The sequence below is a fragment of the Podarcis tiliguerta genome, assembly GCF_965153285.1.
Source record: "Podarcis tiliguerta genome assembly, chromosome: 17".
NCBI classification, from domain to species: Eukaryota; Metazoa; Chordata; class Lepidosauria; order Squamata; family Lacertidae; genus Podarcis; species Podarcis tiliguerta.
The window spans coordinates 40,642,051-40,655,032 of NC_139550.1; the positions used below are offsets into that span (position 1 = coordinate 40,642,051).

The window sequence follows — 12,982 nt, forward strand, 5'->3', positions numbered from 1 at the left end:
CATGCCATTTTCCCACACAGGCCCATGCCAGCCGCGTATTTCGACGACTGGCTTTTCACACCCACATTGTCAGCCAGCACGTTCCAGGGGTTCACCTCGGACGAAGAACCAGCCCTAGAAACACGTCCCCCGGAGGGATCGCCCTCAGGGTCTGCCTCAGACCGTTCTTATTGGTGGGACGATCGACCAGAGGAGCAGTGGCGCAGGAAGTGGCTGAGGGGTCCTTGGCAGGCAACGTCCCCAGAGGAGACCGGGGGAGAGACGGACATGGACGTGTTGGGGGAGGACCTTGGGTTCGAGCACGGCGGCAAAGAGATGGAAGCAGAGGAAATCGAGGTCGGCAAGAGCACGGAGGACGAGCCGGACTTATCCGGCTGGATGCACGCCACGGGGGACGAACTGTATCCGGCATGCACCCCCACAACGACGGAGCACCCAGCACCCACACCTGAAGGAGGGGAAGGGGGAAGGGGGGGCTTCGAGGGGGGGATGGATGTCAGGGGTTCAGGAGCAGAGGCACAGGAAAGGGAGGAAATAGAGAGCGAGGGGGAGGAGTCCGAAGGAAATGTCAGCGATGACAGCGGTCCGAGGTCTCTGAGTCTTTCCAGCGAATCGGAAGATTCACAGAAAGGGGCTCCCATGGTCAGGGCAAGGGGGGTGCCTAGGGGGACACCCCAGGAAGAAGGGGCCAGAGGGGACTCAGAGAGCAGCAGTTGGAAATCAGGACCAGCGTCCACACCAGAGTGCAGTAGGGGGGAGGAGTCCCAGGCATCGGGATCAGGCGGCGCACTGACAGCGGGAGGACATGAGGCAGGATTGGCCACGCCTTCATCGGGGAGCGAGGAAACGGTCGAGAGGAAGGTTGAAGGCTGGGCGCGCGCCAAGTTCAAATGTACAGGAGGGCGGCGCAGTTGGCAGCCCGGATAGGGAGCCAGGTCCCAAAGCCCGCCGAAAAGAGCGGGAGGAGTCGGGGGGTCAACGTCAGCATCAGAAGAGTCCAGGAAGGAAGGGACCCCGGGGGGTAGCAGGACCCAGAGGAGAAAGGAGAGACGGAAGAGGTGGAGTAAGGCTAGAATCTTAAACTGGTGTACAGGGGGCGGAGATTCAGATGGAGCTTCGCCGATCTAATCCCTAGACGTAGAGCTGGGGCGCTGCGGATTGAAAATGGAAACTGTACTTCAATAAAGACTTTTGTACATTACTACCGGTGAGCGTTGGTCCTCTGTGAGCTGGGACCTGGAGCCAGCTCTGACAGGAAGCATCTTATGTTTTCAGTTTTCCCAAACAGCGGCTGGGAATCAAAGAAGGCAGAGAGAGATAAGGACACTGGGATGTGAGGTGGAATGTGAGAGGCAGGAGGGGCAGCCGAGTGGCATAGCTTCAGAGAACAGAGAGCAGGCAGCAGATACCAATCTTAGCTCAGAGACAGAAGGGGAGAGGCCAGGAATAGCTAGCCCAAAAACTCAAAGGCGCGAGAAGGTCAGTGAGAGGAGGGGGAAAGAGCGGAAGTGGAAGGGTTTTTTCCCATGTTGGAAGAAGAGGAAGGGGCGGAGTTTAGACTTGGCAACTGCAAACTTGGAGTCAGACACGGAGTGAAGGAGCTCTGGAGTGATTTATGTGTTTGAGCAATAAACCTGAGATAATTACTGCCAGTGTCTCGCTTCTGTGGGAGAGCCAAGCCATTACAATGCTTAGCTTTGGAGCATACAAAACAACTCATCCTCCGTTCCTTCCCAAGGGCTCCAGAGTAACCCTAGGAGCCAATCCTCGGCGACTGACTCACTTCCTTTCACTTTGATTGGCTCCAACCAGCACAAAGAGTGAGAAGACTTATTTCTCTGTGGCTAGAAAGCTTTCCTCTCATGCTGAAGACAAGGACCTTGCTTGATCCCTGCTGCTGAAATAGAAATGAGTCTTTGACCCCCTGCAACCCCAGACCACCATAGCCCTGCTCTTTGGTGTCCAGTCATGACTGACAACTGCATGAATGAAGCAAGACCCCCTTAAACAGGCACCAGCATACACAACCCTGATTGGATGAACTATTGAATGTAAAACAGCTGGATATCTTTGTGTACCTGTTTCATCCCTTCTTAGGCATGGAGGCAAAATTATCCCACCTAGCATGCTGCAGCTGCCAATTGTGAGGAAAAAATACAAGTAGCTGAATGGAATGGAATCACAAAGCACTGGAAACCATAGAGGCTTCCATCTTTAGAAGAATAGCGAAGATGTGAGGTCAAGCTGTGCTAGACATCCTTAGCATAAAAGCCCGAGTTTACAAAGACGAAAGAAGTCATCAAGCACTTTTATCATTGATTGGCTTTTATTTCTTTTTGGAAGAGACTTAAAACACAATGAAAGAATTCCCAGTTAGTTTTTTAATTAAAATGTATGTGGACTTCCTTTTTCTTCCCGTACAATACTAAGTTTTTGAACCAGGACTGATATTCCAAAAAATAAGAGCATGAGAGATGCAGAATGCTGAGGGCTCCTCTGCTGCAGTTTACTTGATAATGTGTCCTAAAGGCACAGAAAAAGAAAAGCATTCTTTATGAGCAGGATGTGGCCAATGTACACACGGGAACATTACAAACAAGAAAAGAATATTGATGACGCAGTAAAAACTGGGCTGTGAACTTTTCAGTGCTGCAGCACAAAACTAGAGGTAGAACAATAAATTGGGACATGCTCCCTACGTGCAGGCATGCTGCCTCTGATACTGTAGTTGTCATGACTAGTAGCCATTGACAGTCCTCTTATCTTATGTGGGCCAGCCCTGATGTAAAACCATAAATCAGGGCAGGTCCAGGCTTGTCCTAGCAGAACAAAACACATTGGGGGTGATTTGTGAGTGCCTGGTGATGTGAAAGGTGAATTTAGCAGAATAATAACCTCAAATTATTATTATCTCCCCAAAGCTTGAACCTACTGACCAGATAGTATGCCAAGACTTCACTGAGGGAAATTTATATTTTGCACTCAGGGACTTCCGGAGGCGGCGCGAAACAGCAATGGCGGTCCTCTTCAGTCGCTGAAGAGGGGCTCCGCGGAAAAGGGTCGTGCGCTGCGGCACAGCGACGACCCAGCAAGACAAACCACGGGTAGAGTGAGCCCGTGGCCGTGGGATTCGGCGGGTACCAAGAGCGACCCCGGAAACGTGGAAGGGACCCCGTAAGGGGCTCCGGAACGTGGAGGGGGTAGCGGTGCTGTGAATCCATCGCTCTTTCCGCGGAAGTGAAGCCGCGCGGCTGCTGCTGATGAGCGCTGACCTTTCTTCTATGATCAATCGATTTGAGACTACATACTCGTGAGTAAGAAAATCTGAGACTCTATTTGAACAACAAATTTCTGCAATTTGGCTGAAAACGGGAGACGCTAAAAAGGAAGTCAGTCTTCCGTCCCTGTTTAAAGTACTGAGCAAAGCTTCTTTAAAGTTGAAGCGCTGAAAGGAGTTTAAAAGAAGATGGAATTTACTCTGCAAATTCGGAATTGATAAATTGAAAGTTAAGGAAAAGTTAGAACTGTGTTATAAGTGGACAGAGACTGTGTTATTCCCCTTCATTCTGTGTGGATTACAAAGTTGCAAGACCCAGCTCTCGAGCTGCCTGGACATAAAGTAGCATCAGATTGTGGTGACTGTGCATAGAGATACAAAGTTTTACTGGGCTACTCTGCAAGTTATAAAAAAGGAACCGTTGCACATATTCTGACAAAGAACTCATACTCTCTGCAGTTTAAAGTGAACTTAGAGGGTCCCCCCTTTGTTTTGGATTTTACTTCATTTGGGAACTTATTGGTGGAAAATTCCATCTTTCCTTAACTTTTGGGGAGCTCCCCCTGCTGGATTGTGGAAATATCAGCCTCTGAGAACTGCTGGTTGTTTTGGAACTTTTATGCTTGGATGTTTACCTTCCTTTTGGATTGCTTTTCCCATGGGATTTACAATTTGACCTTGAAGCCTAGACAGCTGTGGAATGAGTGGTGCAGCAAAAACAAGGGCTGGTAAGAAAGCTAAACAGACTGAACTATTGCAATCAACTTTGCCTGTGCAGGCACGTAGATCATCTGTCCCAATTGTGACAGGTCTGCAGGAAGAACAATCTAAACAGCCAGCTCTAGAGGACATGGCTGCAGGAGGGCTTGACCCTGTCTCTAAAGAAATACTGGAGCAATTGGCTGCATTAAACAAGAAGGCCGATGATCAAGCGGTTAAATTAGATCAAGTGACAGCTACAATTAATAAATTGACAGACCAAGTTGCCCAAAACACACAGGCGATAGGTAACATTGAAAAGACTGCGACGGAAAATCGAAGACTAGTCGAAGAAGTGAATACAAAAGCAGACCAAAATAAAAAAAGGATAGAGGAATTAAGAGGGGAAGTAAGACCACTGAGTAGACAGATTACTGAACAACAGGCCTATCTGTCTATGGCAGAACTGAAAAATCGGGAGAGCAACCTTAGGATTAGAAATATCCCAGAACAAGAAAAGGAAGATTTGGCTGGTTTTTTGACAGCAGAAATATCCAAATTCTGGGGTTTGGCAGAAGAGAAGGACTTTAAAATTGTTACCGCCTTTAGATTGGGAAGTGCGGCCAGGAAGGATAAACCAAGAGATTGCTTGATCATTTTGAGATACAAGCAAGAAAAAGATAATATACTCGGCCTACACTTTAAAAATCCATTGGTGGCACAGGGAAAAATAGCAGAAATCTTCAGAGACATACCAAAACAGCTGTTGGATTTAAGAACTACATATAAAGACCTAGCAAGACTACTGAGAAACAACTCAATCCGTTACAGGTGGGAATTCCCGCAAGGACTATCTTTTAACTTGAAAGGGAAGAAGGTTAGAATCAGAACGGCAGAGGAGCAAGATAAGTTTCTAAGTGACTACGGGGAAGACCTTCGAAAAGGAACCGCAGGTGTCTGGGCACTCCCCAAGCCCGACGTAAAAGACCCACCTCCAGACACAGACGACAAGGGAGACAAACCCATTGGCTGACAAACTGATCCAGGATGTCTCTGCAGCTTTTCAGTTGGAATATTCACGGTGCAAATTCCCCTGAAAAAAGGAAAGGAATCTTTCATATATTGAAGAAGGAACAATTAGACGTTATATGTCTACAGGAAACCCATGTAACTAGGCTCCACAGAAGAGTACTAATTAACAAGAGACTAGGCCAAGAATTTATTTCATCAGATAAAGTAAAGAAAAGAGGAATAGTGATATATGCAAAGGAGAGCCTAGCACCAAAATGTGTTTTTAAAGATGAACAAGGAAGAATTTTGGCGATTGAAATACAATCTCAAGGAGAAAAATTCCTGATAGTAGGAATCTACGCACCAAATGATGGGAAATCAGAATTCTACAAGAAGCTGCATGAGATAATGCTGGATTATATTGATTACAACAACATCATTTTGATGGGAGATATGAATGGAGTTGTCTCCACACATATGGATAAGTCACAAAACCAAAACTTGACTAAAGATGGCAGACTACCAAAGACTTTCTTTGAACTTACAGACAATATGGATTTGATTGACATCTGGAGAATAAAGAACCCTCTAGGTAAAGAGGGAACATTCTTTTCTGAGGCCCACCTATCTTGGACACGAATCGACCAAATCTGGGTATCTAGAGGACTGGCACCTAAGACCAAAAAAATAGAGATCTGTCCCAAAACTTGCTCCGACCATAACGCTCTGAAAATGGACTTGAGACTCACACCAACTGGATCCTTTAGATGGAGAATGAATGACTCTTTGTTTAGAGATCAGGAGATTGTAAAGAAGGCCCAAAAAATGATGAAGGATTATTTTGAAATTAATTTGAATACTTCGGTGGAGAAAAAAACAATCTGGGACGCAAGTAAAGCTGTTATGAGAGGGTTTCTGATACAGCAGAATACTATAAGGAAAAAACTCTGGAATGGTAAAAAGGACAAGATTTTGGAGAAGATAAAAGAAGGAGAGAAAAGGTTGAGATTGAACCCAAAATCCAAAGAAGTCTTAAGAGCAATAAAATTCCATCAAGCACAATATGCGAAATTGATAAATCAAGAAGTAGAATGGAAGGTTAAACAGATGAAACAAAGATCATTCGAATCGGCAAACAAATGTGGGAAACTATTGTCATGGCAGCTGAAAAAGAGACAGAAATTGAACTTTGTTACCAACCTAGAGGTTGATGGTGAATGTATTCAGAAACCTGAAGAAATCAGAAAGTGTTTCCAGAGATATTTCAAAAAACTGTTTACACAAGGTCATCAAGAAGAGAACGAGATAAATGAATTCTTAAAAAGCTATGGCCTGCAAAAATTGACTCAAGATAAACAAATAACCCTGAACTATAAAATAACAGAACAAGAAATCGAAAGCGCCATTCAGAATATGCAAGTAGGTAAATCTCCGGGCCCAGATGGTCTTACCTCCAAATACTATAAGACATTGAAGGAATACCTGATCCATCCATTGTTGGAGGTATGCAACCAAATTATGGAAGGGAAGGGAGCACCAGAATCGTGGAAAGAGGCATTCATCATGTTGATACCAAAATCAGAATCTGAAAAGACTCAACTTAAGAATTATCGCCCTATCTCACTCCTAAATGTGGATTATAAAATTTTTGCTGATATTTTGGCAAATAGATTGAAAAAAGTTTTAAACGAAGTAATTCACAAGGATCAAGCAGGCTTTCTCCCTGGCAGGCATTTGTCAGACAACACTAGAAACATCGTGGATGTTTTGGAACTATTACAGACAAATTTAAATACAAAAGCAGCTTTAATATTTATCGACGCGGAGAAGGCCTTTGACAACATATCTTGGAAATTTATGAAGAAAAATTTAGAAGGGATGGGAGTGGGAAGGGTGTTTCAAAATGGTATTGAAGCAATTTATTCAGACCAAAAAGCTAAATTGATAGTAAACAATGTGGTGACAGAAGAGTTTAAGATTGAAAAAGGAACACGACAGGGGTGCCCCCTATCACCCTTGCTATTTATTTCGGTCCTGGAGGTCCTGCTGAACTTGATTAGAAAGGACCAGCAGGTAGAAGGAATACAGGTCGGAGAAAAACAATATAAATTGAAGGCCTTTGCGGATGATTTGGTATTGACATTACAGGAGCCAGTGCCTAGTACAAAAAGAGCTTTGGAATTAATTTCTGAGTTTGGTCGGGTGGCGGGATTCAAGTTAAATAAACAAAAAACTAAGGTATTGGTAAAAAACTTGACACCTTCAGAAATAGATGGGTTTCAGAAGGAAACTGAATTGAACGTGACAAAAAAAGTGAGATACCTGGGGGTTAATCTGACTGGGAAAAATTTGAATTTGTTCAAAGACAACTATGAAAAGTGTTGGTCTGAAATTAAAAAAGATTTAGATACTTGGTCAAGATTGAAACTTTCCTTGTTGGGAAGAATTGCAGCAGTTAAGATGAATGTATTGCCAAGAATGCTGTTTCTGTTTCAGGCCCTCCAAATCGTGGACAGAGTGGAGTGTTTTGGAAAGTGGCAGAGGGACATTACCAAGTTTGTCTGGCAGGGCAAAAAGCCCCGAATAAAATTTAAAATATTAACGGATGCAAAGGAAAGAGGGGGATTTGCCCTGCCGGACTTAAGGCTGTACTATGAAGCCGCATCCTTCTGCTGGATGAAAGATTGGTTTTTGTTAGAAAACACGGATGTCCTTGATTTGGAAGGGTTTAACAACGCTTTTGGGTGGCATGCATATTTGTGGTACGACAAGGTAAAGGTTCATAAACTATTTAAAAACCACATTGTAAGGAAATCGTTGTTTAATGTCTGGACTAAATATAAGGACTTATTCGAAAATAAGACTCCGAGGTGGCTATCACCGATGGAGGCTAAGGCCATAAAAATACTTAATATGGGGGGTGGCTGGGCAAAATATTGTGAATTAATAGAAAGAGTGGGTGATACTTGGAGGTTGCAGAGTTTTGAAAAACTGAAAGGAAGTGTGCGAGACTGGTTCCATTATGCCCAAATTTTAGAGATCTTTAAAAAAGATAAAAAAATTGGCTTCCAGGTGGAAAAATCAAAACTAGAGTCAGAACTACTTGAACCTAAGACGAAAGTGCTTTCAAGAATGTACAACTTGTTGCTTAAATGGAACACCCAAGACGAATTAGTTAAATCAGCCATGATAAAATGGGCACAAGATATTGGATACAACATTATGTTTGAAGACTGGGAAAGGTTATGGACCACCGGCATGAAATTTACGGCATGTAGTGCCTTAAAAGAAAATATTATGAAAATGGTGTACAGGTGGTACATGACCCCAGTCAAACTTGCAAAGATATACCATCTGTCTGATAATAAATGTTGGAAATGCAAAGAGGCTGAAGGAACGTTCTTTCACCTCTGGTGGACATGCCCGAGGGTGAAAGCCTTTTGGGAAATGATTTATAATGAGTTGAAAAAGGTATTCAGATATACCTTTCAGAAGAAACCAGAGGCCTTCCTCCTGGGCATTGTGGGCCAGAGAGTGCTAAAGAAAGATAGAACTTTTTTTCTATATGCAACCACAGCAGCAAGAATCCTTTTAGCCAAATATTGGAAGGCACAGGAGTTACCCACACTGGAAGAGTGGCATACACAACTGATGGACTATATGGAACTAGCAGAGATGACTGGCAGAATTCGAGACCTGGGAGAAGACGCGATAGAAGAGGATTGGAGAAAGTTTAAGGACTATCTACAAAAACATTATAAGTTATTTGAATGTTGAGAATTTGCTAAGTTTTGAGAAAAATATGCCTCAATATTGAAATTTGGATATGACTGTGACCGGGTTATGATTGAGAAAAGTCTAAATTTTTAAAGTGAATAATTAGATGAAACTATAAGAACATATGAAACAAGGTAACAATTTGCTATTTAATTTTTATTGTAAAAAATACAGGGATGGAGGATATGGGGAAGTCCAGAGGATAATGAAAAAAGATCTGGAAAATGAAATTTTCTCTTATTTCTTTTCTGTTTTCTTTTCTTCTTTTTTATTGTAAAACAGTCTTTGTTGGATTATTGACGATGTATCTTGACTCCGGAAAACAAAGCAATAAAAAATATTTAAAAAAAAAAAAAAAATATATTTTGCACTCAGAACTAAAACTCTGCAAAGGTAATAGGAAAGAAGGCAGGTGCAAGAGATTTAATAGCAAAGAAATGAGTATCCATATTTATTTTATACTTAGCAAAATAATTGTCACAAGCCTCACAGTGGTATCAGGCTTGGGTTGGCAGGATCTGACACTGAGGAGGGAGGAAACACAGAGAGAAAGGAAACCTGGGCTGGAGGAACACCCTGACTTCAGCTGGCTTTTCCTCACTTACATGGAGGAGCCTTTGCCTGTGTATTTTGGACATGAGGCCGGGCAATAAACACCCTCATCTTGCATGAGCAGCACCTATTCCAAAACAAACTACCCTATATGGAAATGCCCTTAATATTCATCGTGTATTGTATTTCGGCAACCCCTTTCATAACAGAATAACCCAAAGGAACTTCTATGTGTTGGTGTACCTTCCTTAAGCATATGAGGATTTTGAAGTGAAAAGATTGCAGATTTACTTTATCATGAAAGATCTTGCATATATCTCTTAAAACTATATTTACTTACTACAAAAAGAATGATTTGTGTCTCTTACTTTCATCCCTTAATAAAGGGCCTTTAAAAACAGTTTTTTTGTTTTCTGCTTTGACTTGATTACATCATTTCCCCCAGCTGCTCATTCTGATAAAGCAGGAAAGCTGATGTCACTCACCAATACTCCAGCCCTTTCTCGGTGATAACCTTCTTAAGGCACCTTACATCATCTGCAATATCATCATCGAGGAGATCTGTAGAGGAGAATGATGAAGACAAGTTAACCAAGACCAAACCTGAGCCCAGATATAGATCCCAACTGAGGCGTTAAAGGCACAAGAATTGTATCTCTGGTGATAGGGGGTCATAGACATTCAGTGATTCAGAGAAAGCTCTTGGTAGGCTTTCCTCCCAGTTTTTTTCCTCCTGGTTGATATGATAAGGTATGATGCTTCATAATAACAATGAACATAACCTCCAACATGTTGAGCACCCAAACCAGGATGTGTTTCTTCCTGGCTGTGCTCCCACGTGAGTTACATCATCTGCACGAGATCACAGAACCCAAAAGACTCATTTTTTCCAGTGCTGTGCTCTCCTAGCATGCAAAAACATGTGTGTCATGGTGCTGCAAGAGATTGTGGCCCTGAAAAAGTGCTTTTTTCAGGATGATATTGCAGCACTCAAAATGGCCGCCATGCTCGTGCGAAAAAATGAGATGTCCTGGGACACTTGCAAGGTATGAACAAATATCATAAGAATGACAAACAGATTAATATGCAGTAAGAAACCACCCTGCATGTCAACAAGCATAGGGGCCCTTTAGGGTGGTCAACAACCTTTTTCAGCCATGGGCTGGTCCACCATCCCTCAGACCATGTGGTGGGCCAGACTATATTTTTTTTTGGGGGGGGGGGATGAACGAAATCCTATGCCCCACAAATACCCTAGAGATGCATTTTAAATAAAAGCACACATTCTACTCATGTAAAAACACGCTGATTGCTGGACTGTCCGCGGGCTTAGGTTGCCTACCCCTATTCTAGAGGACAATTCTCTTACTTGAAGATGTTCTCTATTTGAGGGCAGTGGCGTAGGAAGGTCAGGTGGTACCCGGTGTGGAAAATTTCTTGTGACCCCCACCCCACATTGATTTATTTTATTTTAATTTTGCCTGTAAAAATGGTTTGACTTTATTTCATATTTTCTTACAAAGGAATGTTGCTCCCTTCCAAGGCCTTTTCCAACTGGCCCAGGGGGTGGGGCCCAGGCCCTCACACTCCCAGCTACAAAAGTGCAGAGTTGTTCTGCTATTGCTTTCCTGTTCCAAGTATCTAATGTGTTTTAAAATGTCCTTAAGCAGTCGGTGGCACTTTAAGTTGTTTCTCCCCCCCCCCTTTTGCTCTGTTGGGGTGGGTAGGATGGATATCTGGTTGGGGATTAATTTTCATCTGATTCCCTGGTGGCCCGCTGGAATGTGGAGTTAACTAGGGCTATCGACTGTCTGTCTCCCAAGCACCCTCTCCGATTGCATGGAGCCCGGACAGCCCTGTGGTTTCCCCCAGAGATGAGGGCAAGGAAATAATTGCTGAGACGACTAGAGCACCGGTGGCAGAGAACTCATTCTGAACCCAGACACGGGTTAGAGCTCAACGTCGAGCATACCAAGCGGCGATAGCCACGGCGAAGAAGACTTTCTTCACTGCCTCTATTGCATCTGCAGAAAATAGTAGCAGGAGACTCTTTCAGGTGGTCCACAATTTAACAGAACCTCCTTTACCACCGGGGCCTTGTAAAGACCCCAAGATCTCCTGCAACGATTTTGCAAAGTTTTTTGCAGATAAAATCACTCATATTCGGAAGGAGCTAGATACCACCGTGGGAGCAGGGCCAGGGTGGGAGAGTGCTAGAGCCCTGTCTGGTCAAGTTGCATGGAATCAATTTCAATCCGTTACCCCCGAGGATGTGGACAGGCTGCTTGGACGCGTGAAACCAACCAGCTGTCTCCTTGATCCTTGCCCATCCTGGCTAATAAAAGCAAGCCGGGAAGGGCTGGGCGATGGGCTCTGCAGGGTGGTGAATGCTTCCCTCTGTGAGGGAGCTTTCCCAGACCCGCTGAAAGAGGCGGTCATTAAACTGCTTCTTAAAAAAACATCTTTAGACCCAGCCAGTATGGCCAACTATCGCCCAGTCTCAATTATTCCATTCTTGGGAAGGTGATTGAGAGGGTGGGTGCTGAACAACTACAGGCACGCCTGGAGAATGCAGACCATTTGGATCCCTTCCAATTGGGATTCAGGCTTCACCATGGGACTGAAACTGCCTTGGTTGTGCTGGTCGATGATTTCTGGTGGGCTATGGACAAAGGTGAAAGCTGTTTTCTAGTTCTGCTGGATCTCTCAGTGGCTTTTGTCACAATCGATCATAACATCCTTCTGGACCATCTAGAGGGCACTGTTATTACAGTGGTTCCACTCTTTCCTCCAGGCAGTGTCCAGAAAATGGGGGGGAATGAGTGTTCAGACCCCGGGGCTCTCACTTGTGGGGTGCCTCAGGGTTCTGTCCTCTCCCCCATGCTTTTTAACATCTACATTATGCCGCTGGGAGAGACCATCAGGAGGTTTGGGCTGGGTGTCCATCAATATGCGGATGATACCCAGCTCTACCTCTCTTTCAAATCAGAACCAGTGAAGGCGGTGAAGGTCCTGTGTGAGTGTCTAGAGGCGGTTGGAGGATGGATGGCGGCTAATGGATTGAGGTTGAATCCTGACAAAACAGAAGTACTGTTTTGGGGTACAGGGGGCGGGCTGGTATGGACGACTCCCTGGTCCTGAATGGGGTAACTGTGCCTCTGAAGGACCAGGTGCGCAGCCTGGGAGTCATTTTGGACTCAGCTGTCCATGGAGATGCAGGTCAATTCTGTGTCCAGGGCAGCTGTTTACCAGCTCCATCTGGTACACAGGCTGAGACCCTACCTGCCCACGGACTGTCTCACCAGAGTGTTGCAAGCGCTAGTTATCTCCCGCTTGGACTACTGCAATGCGCTCTACGTGAGGCTACCTACCTTTAAAGGTTACCCAGAAACTGCAATTAATCCAAAATGTGGCAGCTAGACGTCCGGTTGGTCGGCCGAAAATGGCAGACGGGAGCTCTTTTGGCTGAAAGAGCCCCAGCACAGTGAAGCAAGGAGAGACCGCAAGAGTGACACGTTCCCCTGGGGAAAACCTCAGATCGGGCATTCTGAGGACCTGGTGATCCGGTGGGTGCCTTCTGGCTACTCCCCGGTAAGCTCGTAGGAGCCCCAAGAGCAAGTGGGGTCGGAGATGCGGCACAGCGGAAACAACTGCTTCCTTCACAGC

At 44.7% G+C, this 12,982-nt stretch overlaps 1 protein-coding gene across 2 annotated transcripts in view; it reads right to left on the reverse strand.

Annotated features, from left to right (window-relative positions):
* Positions 1–1,254: 1,254 nt before the first annotated feature.
* The window catches only part of LOC310668157 (lysozyme C, milk isozyme-like), a 30,595-nt gene continuing 18,867 nt past the window's right edge, over positions 1,255–12,982 (reverse strand). Inside the window, exons 3-4 of one of the 2 annotated variants that reach the window (XM_083421189.1) lie at positions 9,802–9,877; positions 1,255–1,291 (exon numbers count right to left, since the gene is read on the reverse strand). In XM_083421189.1, coding sequence (XP_083277315.1) covers positions 1,264–1,291; positions 9,802–9,877 — 104 coding nt within the window. In that variant the 3' untranslated portion in view covers positions 1,255–1,263. Of the gene's footprint in view, positions 1,292–2,304; positions 2,524–9,801; positions 9,878–12,982 lie in introns of those variants that run through there. The other variant, XM_083421188.1, reaches the window with a different exon arrangement.